This window comes from Eumetopias jubatus, unplaced genomic scaffold (assembly GCF_037043125.1).
Source record: "Eumetopias jubatus isolate StellerSeaLion01/CBP00866 unplaced genomic scaffold, mEumJub1_p1.0 scaffold_9, whole genome shotgun sequence".
Taxonomy (NCBI): Eukaryota; Metazoa; Chordata; class Mammalia; order Carnivora; family Otariidae; genus Eumetopias; species Eumetopias jubatus.
In genome coordinates this window covers 38723338-38738440 of record NW_028274815.1, presented here as the reverse complement: position 1 = coordinate 38738440, position 15103 = coordinate 38723338, and the positions used below count along the sequence as shown (strand labels likewise).

Below are 15103 nucleotides of genomic sequence, written 5' to 3'. Positions count from 1 at the left end.
CATTTACTGATGGACACTTAGGCTCCTTCTATATCTTGACTACTGTGAATAATGATGCACTGAACATGGCAGTGCAGATATCTCCTTGAGATACTGATTTCACTTCCTTTGACTATCTTCCCAGAAACAGGATGGCTGGATCATAGGGTAGTTCTCTTTTTAATTTTTGAAAGCACCTCCATACTGTTTTCCACAGTGGCTGCACCACTTCACATCCCCACCAGCAGGGCACAAAGATAACAAACATCCTCACCAGCACTTGTTTTCTGTGGTCTTTTTCAGAAGAGCCACTCTAGCAGGTGTGGAGCTACACATATCTTAAAGCATAGAGAACAGGCTGAGAATCCAAAATGACAGTTATTTCCCTCAACCCAATAAGTCTGGTCAAACTAGGAAAGGAAAAAATGTATTTATAAATGCTCAGTGGTTTCAGGTACCTGGTATTCCCATTCCAGATGTCCTCCCTTCTTGCTAAACGCCATAACCTTCCAGTCAGCAACTGAGACCTTTATCACTGTGTCCATCATGGTGGCTTCCTGTTCTTCCACATCTGAAATAATTTTAGACCCTTCTTTGCTCCCACTGGGCTTTAAGGTGCTTTCAATAAATCCGGCTCTAGTTTCCATGTCTGGAATATACCGAAGTTCAAAGTGGCCAACACTGAAATTCCACCTTAAATTTACAAAGGTTTGTTTTAGAAATTTACACTTAAGTAAAGGGACCAAATAATAAAGAACGATTCTAGATTCAAGAAGCAAACACTAAAATTTTGTGATGAGAAAAAGAACTCAACATAATTTTCTGGAAGTGCTCTGCTGGTTTATGCCACAAGAGGGCATCACTTTGTTCTGGGCCTTTAGAAACAATGGTTCTACGTTGTAAAACAACAATGGCTATGGGACAGATTTTCCCTCAAAAATTAACAAATGTTCACATTTCCAAATCAGAACGATTTTCTCCAGACACATCAAAGTTACCTTAAAATGCAGCAGTCTGCTTTATTAAAGTCTGGGCACATTTCATTCAAGTGCAGAGAAATTAATACATCCCAGTAAATCAATGGTACACAGCAAGTTGAATGCATCAATTTTATATTTATATGAAAACATAGCCCTGAAAGGCAATGTGACCCAGGGTACCAAGGCTGAAGGTCATACCACCTCAGTTCCAATCTGAGATCTCTCCTGAGATCTGGCAAGTCATTGAACCTTTCCTGAGTTTCAGTGTCCTCACCCATAAAGTGGCAATAATAATGTTTCCTCTATAATCAATACATAGAAAAATCACTTAGCTATTGACAGTATAATGACTTGTTACTTAGATATAAAATGGCTTAATAATTCTGATGTCTATTAAAAAAATATACTTAAGGAACATGGATCTTAGACCCCAGACTCTTCCTATTCTGGTAACTCAAAATTCTATTAAGTTGGACATCTGTTCCTATTGGTGGCTGGACACCCAGCAGGCACTCAAATACTTGAGACAAAATCCCATCAGGATAAAGAAGGTCAGGTTGCCAGCAGATGCAAAGCCCTATTCATAGTTCGGTGAACACAGAAATATTTTCTTAACTGAGTTTGAGAAAACAGGAAGGAAACTGAATGATATTGCATCAGATTAGACAAAATCTGAAAGTCTGGTTCATTTTTAAAAGATAAAGATGAGATCTCCAATGATTTTTACTACAGACAAGTTAAAATTTAAGAAAGGTTTTAAAAAAAAATCAAGCATGTGATTTAGGATCAGCACATGTCATCTAATCATCTTACTTTTTAATCACATATTTAAATGTTAAAATTACATAATTCTTTATTTGAAAAGGGAAACAAGGCGTTTGACCAAATAAATTATACTTTAACACTTTAAGAAAATAGACTAATTTAAACATATTTTAAAATTGGGGTTGTCAAACACACTGTGAAATTACTTACTAGAGAGAACTACAGAGTCAGAGATGCAAGTTGAATTAAAGCACATTAACTTTGTCTTAAGAGTGCTCTGCATTCAAAGAAATTCGATCAGTGAGGTTTGCTATAGTCACTGTATGGGCCTTCTCCCGGTTACCAACTCCAGAGCTTATGGTGGGAGTTTTCAATTTGGACTTTTTTGATAATCATGAGACCATTTTTAATTTAGGGCCTAAGTTTCTCTTAAAAGAGTTGTATGTTTTTAGGACAAGAAAATAGTTCAGGAAATCTCCATAAAGAAAAATCTGATAAATTTGGGTTTTGCTGAACTTGTAATTATCAACAGCAGCATTCTCTGAATACATACTTCTCATTGCCACTGCGAGGTCCGACAGCCCTAACTGTTTTCTGGGAGCGTTGCAAAAGCAGGATGTCTTCTTGTTCCATATCATCATTATCCCATTGGCGACAACCCAAAGCTGAACAGATGTACCTCACCTGAAAAGACAGACAGAAATTTTGTGAAGAATACAAGTTATAGGAGATCAGAGACATTAAAAGAATCAATATAATTTATACAAAATTGAGATTTCTAAGTATTAAGAAGCATCGGTTAAACTATCAACTCCTAAAATGAGTTACTTAGAACCATAAAGAAAACAATAAGTATTTCGTTCAGGGAATGAATTTAAGGATTTAGAAAATTTTAGTTTTATTTGGGGGGTTTCCATGGAATACATGAAAAGAAACAGATAACCAGTTGTGATCTCCTAGCAATAATATCATTAATAAAATTCCAGGTGAATTAAAAAAAAATTAGCCTCAGAGTTTCCATTTGATGGAAGTATTAGGTTTTTAAAGACTTAAACTTTTCCTAATAGCTATAGTATTTAAAAGTGCCTCCTTCAAAGAGCCAAGATGTCCATCAACAGATGAATGGATAAAGAAGATGTGGTATATATATACAATGGAATATTATGCAGCCATCAAAAATGAAATCTTGCCACTTGCAGCAACATGGATGGCACTAGAGGGTATCATGCTGAGCGAAATAAGTCAACCAGAGAAAGACATGTATCATATGATCTCACTGATATGAGGAATTCTTAATCTCAGGAAACAAACTGAGGGTTGCTGGAGTGGTGGGGGGGGTGGGAGGGATGGGGTGGCTGGGTGATAGACACTGGGGAGGGTATGTGCCATGGTGAGCGCTGTGAATTGTGTAAGACTGATGAATCACAGACCTGTACCTCTGAAACAAATAATACATTATATGTTAAAAAAAAAAAAGGAAGATAGTAGGAAGGAAAAATGAAGGGGGGGAAATCAGAGGGGGAGACAAACCATGAGAGACTATGGACTCTGAGAAACAAACTGAGGATTCTAGAGGGGAGGGGGTTGGGGGGATGGGTTAGCCCGGTGATGGGTATTAAGGAGGGCACATACTGAATGGAGCACTGGGTGTTATACCCAAACAATGAATCATGGAACACTACATCAAAAACTAATGATGTAATGTATGGTGACTAACATAACATAATAAAATAAAATTTAAAAAAAAGTGCCTCCTTCAAATCTTCATTAGAAAGAAAAAGGAGGACTCTTAGCATGGTCTGAACTAAAATCCTCACAGAGAGTAGCGCACCTGCTAGAATACCAGAATTTTGTAGCAGCACATCAAATCAGAGAACCGGACGATTGGGTTCAATCTCACTGTTTTACAGATGAGAATACTGAAGGCAACGGAGGATCTCCCTGCCTCCTCAGTACAATGTGGATGCGGGCAGTGGGGAAGGCAGAGAAGCACCCGCAAGAGCAAGAGGGGGCTACTGGCCTAACATTCAGATAAGGAATCATTAACGTTTGAAAAACCCAAGAGTCAAAAGATCATTTTTCTACTCTTCCTTGTTTTATTCTTAACTCTCTATATAAAATATTCACATATAAAGGTTAAGGGATTAAAATAAAAGATTTTTAAAAAAATTTTATTTTATTTTATTGCCCTCTTTAATACCCATCACCAGGCTAACCCATCCCCCCACCCGCCTCCCCTCTAGAATCCTCAGTTTGTTTCTCAGAGTCCATAGTCTCTCATGGTTCGTCTCCCTCTCTGATTTCCCCCCCTTCATTTTTCCCTTCCTACTATCTTCTTTTTTTTTTTTTAACATATAATGTATTATTTGTTTTAGAGGTACAGGTCTGTGATTCAACAGTCTTACACAATTCACAGCGCTCACCATAGCACATACTCTCCCCAACGTCCATCACCCAGCCACCCCATCCCTCCCACCCCCCACCACTCCAGCAACCCTCAGTTTGTTTCCTGAGATTAAGAATTCCTCATATCGGGGCACCTGGGGGGCTCAGTCACGAAGTGTCTGCCTTCGGCTCAGGTCATGATCCCAGGGTCCTGGGATCAAGCCCCGCATCGGGCTCCCTGCTCAGCGGGAAGCCTGCTTCTCTCTCTCCCACACCCTCTGCTTGTGTTCCCTCTCTCACTCTGTCTCTCTGTCAAATAAATAAATAAAATCTTTAAAAAAAAAAAAGAATTCCTCATATCAGGGGCATCTGGGTGGCTCAGTCATTAAGCATCTGCCTTCAGCTCAGGTCATGGTCCCAGGGTCCTGGGATTGAGACCTGCATTGGGCTCCCTGCTCGGCAGGAAGCCTGCTTCTCCCTCTCCCACTCCCCCCACTTGTGTTCCTGCTGTCGCTCTCTCTCTGTCAAATAAGTAAATAAAATCTTTAAAAAAAAAAGAATTCCTCATATCAGTGAGATCATATGATACATGTTTTCCTCATTTCACTTAGCATAATACCCTCTAGTTGCAAATGACAAGATTCGGTTTTTTTGATGGCTATAAAGAACTTATCAAACTCAACACCCAAAGAACAAATAATCCAATCAAGAGATGGGCAGAAGACATGAACAAACATTTTTCCAAAGAAGACATCCAAATGGCCAACAGACACACAAAAAAGTGCTCGACATTGCTTGGCAGGGAAATCCAAATCAAAACCTCAAAGAGATACCACCTCACACCCGTCAGAATGGCTAAAATTAACAAGTCAGGAAATGACAGATGTTGGCGAGGATGCAGAGAAAGGGGAACCTTCCTACACTGTTGGTGGGAATGCAGCTGGTGCAACCACTCTGGAAAACAGTATGAAGGTTCCTCAAAAAGTTGAAAATAGAGCTACCATACCAACCCAGCAATTACTGGGTATTGCACTACTGGGTATTTACCCCAAAGATACAAATGTAGTGATCCAAAGGGGTATGTGCACCCCAACGTTTATAGCAGCAATGTCCACAATAGCCAAACTATGGAAAGAGCCACTATGTCCATCACCAGATGAATGGATAAAATAAAAGATTTTTACCTTTCTACAAAGGATGTTTTTAATTAATTATTCCTAATAAGAGATTTATAGTATAAGACCCAATCTTAGGAGCACATTACAGTTATATCCTAAAAACTAACATTACAGAAAATCTAGGTCTTAATAGTATAACTTTACCATCAGACAGACCTAAGTCAAATCTAACCTCAGACGTTTCTGAACTTTTTTAGAGTCTCAGTTTTCTCATCTGTAAAATGAGTACAACTTTCCTCTTGGATTACAGGATCAAACTAGATAAATAAATTAGTAGCAAGTATTCTTATCGGGATTATTATTAATATTTGGAGGAGTCCTCATCTGTCCGAATGGAAACAAAAATGTGTGATCTTTAGGAATACTGTGACAATTTCAAAATAATGTATGTAAAATGCAACTGACACACACTAGACCTTATTTATTAATTCTCTTCCTCCTGCTATTCCTGGCTCTGCTGTTCCTTCTGTTGTCTTGGATACATTTAGTTTTCTTAATAATATTTTGCCCTTTCTACTTCATAATTCTTTTATTAAAACAAATGATATCCTTGAGGGACAAATAATAATAAACCTCAACCAGTAATAGTATAACTTAATAAATTATTTCTTCCATCCCTATTTATTCTGACTTCTCCCCAAATAATTCAACATTTTCACTCACCTTTCCACTGTATGCACTGAGTCCATATGTCGTGAGAGACTTTCCTCCAACCAAAACAACATCATCTCCAAATTTATAAGAAGATTCAAGAAGTGATTCAACTGTAAAAGGAACTGTTTCCATGCTCTCACGGTCCCGGTCCCACTGGAAGAGGTCTCCATCCAGAGAAGGGATGATCATCTTATTCCCAAATACCTAAAACAAAAGCTAACTTTTAAAGGGAGAATCACTTTAGTATCTAAGAGCTGGAGTCTTGAGCCTGACATTCTCCAGCCTCCTTCTGAACAGGATGTGAAATGGTGCAGTTCATCAACCAAAAAACAATTTAAAACAACTGACAGTCTCTCCTGGGGCCTACATATAATATTCTAGTATGGTTTTTCTGAAACACTGTTTGCTATGGGTGTCCCATAATGATAAGTGAGCTGCCAAAAGAAAGTTTTGTGATCAAGTGAGTTCAAGAAGAGGTTATTACAGGAGTTCTTATAGCAGTTACTATGCTAATGTACAGGGGCACGTGGGTGGCTCAGTTGGTTAAGTGTCTGACTCTTGATTTCAGCTCAGGTCATGATCTCATGATCATAATCTCAGGTCATCTCACAAGATGAAGCCTCACATTAGGCTCTGCTCTGGGCATGGATTCCGCTGAAGATTCTCTCCCTCCCTCTCCTTCTGCCCCTCCCCTCCCAACCTCCCCCGTGCTCTATTAAAAAAAATGCTAATGTGCAATATGATTTTCTAGTAAAGGGATAGTATACGCAGTATCTCCCAGACCTATTTTATCCAGGGCAATTACTGTCACAGGCTCAGATCCATGGAAGACAGGTTGATTCAAGCGGTATCCCATCCTTTACTTACTTTCTCAAATCTGCTATGCGCCACAAGCCTGGGAACAAAGTTTACTGATTTTAGGCTCAAAGTTGTCCTTCCTTCTTTTATCAATGTGTATTGAGGGCCTACTGCGTGTGGGCATGAGTATGCTGCTTGGGAGAGACCAGAGAGCAGAGCAAAACCAAACCAAACCAAACCAAAATAACTGCCCTGTGGAGTTCAAACTCTGGTGTCGGGAGACAAACAACATAATGAATAATCACAGAGTATGTGAAGTGATAAATTACCACAGGGAAAAAAGGAACACGATAAAGTGGGACGAGAAAACGTGTGTATGGGAGGGGAGGGGACTGCCAACAGGGAGCTCAGGGTAGGCCCTACTGAGAAAGTAACATCTGAGCAAAACCTGAACTTGGGGGAGTTAACCATGCTGATATCTGGGGAACAGCCTTTGCAAAGACCTTAAGGTGCAAGAATGCCCTTCACGTTGGAGGAAGCACAAGGAACACGAACAAGCTATAAGAGGCAAGGGTGGAGGCATTCTCCATGCAAGAGATGATGATGGCTCCAATTAGGTTGACAGCACTGGAAGTGTTGTAGGCAATCAGATTTGGGATATAACAGGAAGGCAAAGCCAACAGGATTTCATGGAGGACTCCCTGTATAGTATAAGCAAAAGAAAAGAGTTCAGGGTAACTCTAAAGTTTTTGGCCACGAACATCTTGTTTCTTGAGGAAGAGTTATTAGTGCATAGCTTTGTGACATTGACCTTTTGGTATTTAAAAATATATACATCTCGACTTACTTCAGCTAATGACACAACTATTTTCCTGACCAGGCTCAAAACTTTGGAAAAAGGTAATATAAAGAAGTATGAGTCTAATAAACAACAAAAAAAGGGGTGCCTGGGTGGCTCAGTCAAACGTCTGACTCTTGATTTTGGCTCAGGTCATGATCTCAGAGTTGTGAGATTGAGCCCCATGTCTGGCTCTGGCTCCGGGCTCAGCAGGGAGTCTGCTTGAGATTCTCTCCCTCACCCTCTGCCCCCTTCCCACCCCTATCAAAATAAATAAATAAATCTTAAAAAAAAAAAGTCCAAACAAATGATCTTAACTTTTTTTTTTTAAAGATTTTATTTATTTATTTGACAGAGAGAGACACAGCGAGAGGGGGAACACAAGCAGGGGGAGCGGGAGAGGGAGAAGCTGGCTTCCCATGGAGCAGGGAGCCCGATGTGGGGCTCGATCCCAGGACCTTGGGATCATGACCTGAACCAAAGGCAGATGCTCAATGACTGAGCCACCCACGCGCCCCGATCTTAACTTTTTTTATAGCAAAATTTCTCTATGTACGTCTTTGTTCCTCAAGTAGAATCCTATCTTTAAAGGGATATTTACCTGAAAACGCCCATATAGTCACTACAAGTGCTCACACAATCCTCCCTTCCCTCTAGCTTGGCCCCATACCTTGGAATTCTCAAGGGCTGGTAGAAAACCATTCTTCTCATCCACTTCTTTCATGTTCTAGTTCAAATCCCTATATCTCCTGCCTGAACTATTATAACAGCCTCTTTATAGTTCTAAACTGGCAATTTCCTCAATCTAAACTCTACGTATCTTCTAGATTAATCTCTGAGTCAGAGTTAAGCTTGTTATGACATTATTCAAAAATCTTCAACAGTTCTCGATTATCTTCTTATTAAAGACCCCAAATCCTAAATCTGACATTCAAAGTCCTCTAAACATGACCTCAAACAACCTTTTCTTCTTTGTCTTCCACTTTTGGGTAGAAATCGGGCATCACCACTTATGCGTTACTATTATTGTTCAGTGATGTCATTGTCAATGTCACTTCTTCTCCCTGAAACATCCTCCAGTACCAACACTGCCCACTGAAATCCCATCTGGCCTTCAAGTTGGCCTCACTTATGCTTTTGCTTTGAAGTCCAAGAAAATTTTAGCAGTGTAAGATTGCTGACAAAGATCTTCCCGTTTCTCAACACTGTACTTTACCTTTTGCTGTAACTATAAACTGAGATAGCATTACATTCTCAAAAACTGTTTACTGTACCTGTAAGAAATATTTACCACATACACTAATGTTTCTACACTTCTGTTTCTACAATGTTTATACAGTGGCTGTAAAAGCAATGCACCCAAACCTAGTGCCCAGCTTTTGTTTTCCAATTCTACTGCCCACTGAAGGAATCAAGGCTTCTCAGAGAAATGTCTAATTCCAGAGCTGGAGCAGGGGAGGGACAGGATGAGACTTTAACATCTTATTATTCTAGACAGTAAGGATGTGCACAGAAAAGATAGAAGTACACCACTGAGCAAATCTGGAACAACTTAAGTACCAAAATAATTAAGTACTGAAGGGGGAAAAAATAATTCATGAGTCCATACTGATAATATATAGATAAATAATACATGGGGGAGAAGGGAAGGCTCTTATTGCAATAAAATGCCAAGTGTCTACTAGTAAATACGAAGGGAGGGGTGAGGTTGGAAAAATTAAAATTTTGCAACCATCATAGTAAAGACTATATCAAGCAAAAATCAGCAATGGTGTTAAATCGAGGAAGGTGGAAATTTTGACAAGGAATAGGGTATTTGCACGGTCTTAAAGGGTCTACCCATGGACTGCTGATTAGTTACAAGAAACTAAAAACAGAAACAAACAAAAAAACCCAGTAATTACATAGTGGAGAATTTAGATAATACCTTGACAGGATGATCAAAATTAACATCACCAGTGACGGACAGATGTGACACCCTGAGAGAGGGCACTTCGCCTGTGCAGGATTCTAAGCCAAGAATGAACAACCTAGATCTAATCACCAGGAAACACTAGACAAGCGCACAGTGAAACTTCTTTTTTCTTTTTCTTTTTCTTTTTTTTGAGAGAGAGCAGGTGCACACGGGAATGTGTGCGCACACGTGGGGGGTGGGGAGGGGAATGGGCAGAGGGAGAGGGAGAGAGAGAATCTTAAGCAGACTCCACACCCAGCACTGAGCTTGTTGCAGGACTCAAACTCACGACCCTGATATCACGACCTGAGCTGAAAGTAAGAGTTGGACACTTATCCCACTGAGTCACCCAGGTTCCCTGAAATGAAGAAATTTCTATATCATTAAATAAAAGGGCAGAGACCATATTCTTCAGAATGTTGATATCATAAAAGACATAGTCTGTGGGAAAATCTAGATTAAAAGAGTCTAACAAGACAAATAAATGTACTACCTGACCCTAAACCAGAGGGTGTACTGGAGGTAAAGGACACTATAAAAGATATCACGGCATCCTTTGTGGATATTGTGGGTTTGGTTCCAGACCACCTCAATAAAACAAGGCAAATGAATTTTTGGTTTCTCAGTGCCTGTAAAAGTTACGTTTATGCTATATTGTAGTCTGTCAAATGTGCACTAGCACTTGTCTACATTCTATTTGTATTTGTAGCATTCTGTCTACAAAATAATGTACATACCTGAATTAAAAAATATTTTATTGCTAAAAAAATGCTAACCATCATCTGAACTTTCAGCTAGTCACAATCAGTGATCACAGATCACCTTAACAAATACAATGAAAAAGTATGAAATATTGTGAGAATTACCAGTGGTGAGACAGAGACGTGAAATGAGCAAATGCTGTTGGAAAAATGGTGCCAACAGACTTGCTCGATGCAGGGTTGCCACAAACCCTCAATTTCTAAAAAAATGCAGTATCTGCAAAACATAGTAAAATGAGATATGCCTGTACGAGATCAACTGATAAAACTGTAATATGGATGGCAGATTAAAGTATCAATATAAATTTATAAAGTTGATAACTATGTAGTGATTATGTAAGAGACTATCTCTATTAGGAATACACACTGAAGCATCTGGAGTACAGGGCCATGATGGATGGATAGCTGATTTATCTCCAAGTGTTTTAGGAAAAAAAAAATGTGTAGGAGAGGTTGGGGGAAAGAAAAAGGAAGAGAGACAACTCAAATGATAAAGCAAACAAGGTTTGGGGTAGGTTAATCTTGGTATATAAAGATTGGTCTTTTTTTGGGGGGGTGTATCATTTTATTTGTGCAACTTTTTGTAGTTTGAAATTATTTCCAAGTAAGAGGTTGAAAAGAAAAGAAAAAGGCCTTACAGGAGCTCTGTAATTAAACTCAGAAGGCCATAGCACTAAAACAAAAGTTTGTCATAATTCTGGGAATTTATTTATTTATTTGTTTATTATGTTAGTCACCACACAGTACATCATTAGTTTTTGATATAGTGTTCCATGATTCATTGTTTGTGTATTAACACCCAGTGTTCCATGCAGTACGTGCCCTCCTTAATACCCATCACCAGGCTAACCCATCCCCTCACCCCCCTCCCCTCTAAAACCCTCTGTTTCCCGGAGTCCATAGTCTCTCATGGTTCATCTCCCCCTCCGATGTCCCCCCCTTCATTTTCCCCTCCCTTCCCCTGTGGTCCTCCATGCTGTTCCTTATGTTCCACAGATAAGTGAAACCATATGATAATTGACTTTTTCTAATTCTGGCTATTTAAAGATCACTATTATTCTTTATTGAAAAAACATTTGGGGGTTTTTAATAAACTCTCAAATGGCATCAGTATACCGCCTCTTATTTACCTTAGAGTTTTCACATCACTATCTTATTCTTTGCTTTCTTATTTTATTTTTTTAAATTAAAACTTTTCTTTTTATCTTTTGTAGAATGTCCAACTTGAAGCTGTCATTAAGAACAGAGTTAGGTCATTGGTAAACATACCCTACGAAAACAGTATGTAGCCAATATGATCTCCCATATTGAGTTACATATCAGTTAGAAAATCAAGTATTTACTGCTTTCTACCTTTCATATTATGTTAGGTATTCTTTATTTTATTCACTAAAACTGTAAATTCAAATTATGATAGAGTTAAAAAAACACGTATTTCAGCCGTCTGGTCATATCAACAGTAGTACTAGTTAAGTACAAACAAGGAAAGCAGGTGTGCCTCACTAAAAGAAAGAGGAAGAGGGGTCAGAAGGTCTGTAGTAAACAGATAACATTTATTTTGACTTGTTTCCTCTTCCATTAACCACCTCTTTTCTCCTAAAGTAGTAACAGATCCTTAAGAAACACAATGACTCCTAAGTGCTGCAAAAACCCCCCAAAACTAAAAAACAAAATACTGTCAAACTAATATGGACTAAAATTCATCTCTGCTTTAAGATTAATCTATCTGCCTCCAAATGTAAAAGAAAACAAACTTTTCTACAATAAAAATAAGCTTTAGTGCTCGCTTCAGCAGCACAAATACTAAAAAAAAAAAAATTATACACGTACATACATACATATATGTGGTTTAAACAACCAAGAAGATTTGACATGATGGACCATATTGAGAAAAGCTGCCTTGTTTTAAAAATGAAATCTTCAACAGCATGAACTCAGTGAGAAAAGTGCAAAACCCAAAACAACAAAAAAGCATTATGATTCAATACTTAATCATCATGTTGTATTTCTACATTCTCATTTTAAAAGCTCACTTTGAAATAGCTGCTCTTCGCTAATTGGCTGCTTATGAGTCATCCCCACGACTGCTAACCTTGCACCAATCTTTGTGAAGTCTTTCAGGCAGTGTATGTGAAAGCAGATGGTGCTTTTCCTTGAGAACCACAAGAAATGCTATATGCATGCAGTTCAGGTAGTGAGATGACATCAGCCCTCACCAGAGCATTACCTCACCCTCCCAGCACAGGAATGAGTCACTCAGGGAGTCAGCTGCAAATCTCTTGGTAGAAAAAATGTAGGTTACGGTGATGCGATGCACTTCCACATTCCACTGATTCGTCTCTGTGAGCAGCTGTTTGTTCTGATTTGCTGCTCTGACTCTCAGACTGCGTGACTTGCTTCCTCTATCAGTCATTTTTTTAAAAATATAAATTGTTGTTATTTTATGCGTTTTTTTCTCCTCCATTTGTTTTTTCCTGTTCATAATTTTAAAATAAAAGGTTTTCACATTGGTTGGCAAACTCAGGGCCAAAGAGCCAATCAAGATCTTTATCCATGCAATCACAAAGCAGTCTGGTAAAATAATTCAATTTCTATTTCTGAACGAAACCTAAATGGCATAATGAATACCAGTGGCACATGTAATCAGGGAGGGCTATTTGAAATTAGAATGTGAAAATAAGAATTCTATTGCCAAGTGACAGAAGGAACTTCAACTGAGAAAATGAAGGATGTGCTACTACTAAAATGAATATAACCAGCAATAAAAACAAAAATTCTTCTAACTGTATAAAATACATTTTTTAAATTTGGTTCTTCCTTTTTTTTCTATGTACCCCCACCCCCACCATTGACACTTACACTTTTTGGGGTATATTCAACTTTATTTTAACTTATTCTGAACATTTTGAAACATATAATGTATAAAGAGACTAAGAAAACCTCATGAATCTATCATTCAGTTTCAACAATTATTAAATTTTGCCAATTGTTTCATCTGTCCTCCATCCACCCACGACATATATTTGTTTACTAGAATGTTTTAAAGTAAATCCCAGACACCATGCCATTTCACCTATAAATACTTCAGTATTCGTTGCTGAAAAGTAACTACCATGCTAATATCATCTAACAGAATTGAGAGTAATTCCTTAAAATCATCTAATATTTAAACCTCCCTGGGGCGCCTGGGTGGCTCAGTTGGTTAAGCGACTGCCTTCAGCTCAGGTCATGATCCCAGGGTCCTGGGATGGAGCCCCGCATCAGGCTCCCTGCTCGGCCGGAAGCCTGCTTCTCCCTCTCCCACTCCCCCTGCTTGTGTTCCCTCTCACGCTGTCTCTCTCTCTCTCTCTCTCTCTGTCAATTAAATAAATAAATAAAATCTTTAAAAAAAAATAAAATAAACTTCCCTGATTGTCTCAAAGATATACAATTGGTTTGTTCCAACAAGGAATTCAAACTCCACATATTACATTTGATTCTTTTTTCCCCCATAGGAGCCCCTTTTTCATGGCCTGATTTGCTTGAGAAACCAGATTATTATTTATCCTATAGAATGTCCCACAGTCTGGCTTTGCATGTCATTTAACTTGTTCCTTTATCCCCTGTGTTTTCTGAAAAGTGTGTGATTAAACCTGGAGCTTTGATCTGATGCAGGTTTGGTTTTCTTATAAGACTACTTCATAGGTGGCGCTACATATGTCCTTTTACATTGAAGGCCAGTAAGCTACAGTTTACAAGCCAAACCTGACCCACTGCCTGTTTTTTTTTTTTTTTCGAGACTATTGAATCGCAGACCTGTACCCATTGCCTGTTTTTACACGTAAAGCCTTCTAGGGCCACAGTCACACCCACTTATTTATGTATTGTCTATGACTGCTTTTCCCCACAACTACATAGACCATCTGGCCCACAAAGCCCAAGATATTTACTGTCTAGCCCTTTACAGAAAAAGTTTGCCAACCCCTGTGTTATGTCATATTTGTTACTATTAATTAGTAGATTTGGGGGAGTCAGCCTGATCTTTCCATTTTAAAGTGTTCCATCAATTTTTCACAACTGATGACCTATTATTTCAATAAAGGGAATAAAACAATGACTCTAATTCTATATTCTTCCTGCATTTATTAGTGAGAGTTTTTCTATAAACAAGAACTTTCCCTCCTGTAGCTTTGGAAGCTAGATCTGCATACACTGTTATTTTCTCAAGTAGTGACTTAAGACATTAAACCCTTTCAAATCCAAAGAGTTGCATCCAGTGTTTTCCCTAACCAAGAAAGAGGGAAAAAGAACACGCTGGCCCTGAGAGCTACAAAAGCCAAGTCCCAAGTACAAGCTAAGAAGCAATAAAGTTAAAAGGAGGGCAGGGAAGGGAGTTATAAAAAGCGTGTGGTAAGACTCAGACTTGTCAAGAGTACAGATAAGGAAAAATGAACACAGACTGTAAAGGAAAGGACAGAAAAAGCTATTCTAGAATATTCACTAAAGGGGCACACAATCTCTGTCTCACCTCAAGAACTCCAAGCATTTCTAGAATAACACAATAGTTGATGCTTCCAACGATGACCTCAAGGAATAAAAAGATAAAATTCACGAAGCCTGGGAAGATGTAAAATACAAGAAAAACATTCCGTTGGAAGTGTTGGCTTTTTTATTATGTGGAAATCCCCTTTTCCCTGAACAATTACTTTCCTGGCCATGCTAGCTGTTTTGCTAACATGGGGACACAGCAGGCATCCAATGTATGAAATGGAGCCGTGTGCACAGGGAGATGAGCGCACCTCATCCTGTCTCATTCCTGGGTCCCTGACTCT

General features: G+C 38.8%; 1 protein-coding gene across 3 annotated transcripts in view; it reads right to left on the bottom strand.

The window, feature by feature from the left end:
* The window catches only part of EIF2AK3 (eukaryotic translation initiation factor 2 alpha kinase 3), a 68799-nt gene that overhangs the window by 28400 nt on the left and 25296 nt on the right, over positions 1-15103 (bottom strand). For all 3 annotated transcript variants that reach the window (XM_028122368.2, XM_028122366.2, XM_028122369.2), the window contains exons 3-5: positions 5951-6145; positions 2278-2408; positions 438-672 (exon numbers count right to left, since the gene is read on the bottom strand). In XM_028122368.2, coding sequence (XP_027978169.1) covers positions 438-672; positions 2278-2408; positions 5951-6145 — 561 coding nt within the window. The remainder of the gene's footprint in view (positions 1-437; positions 673-2277; positions 2409-5950; positions 6146-15103) is intronic.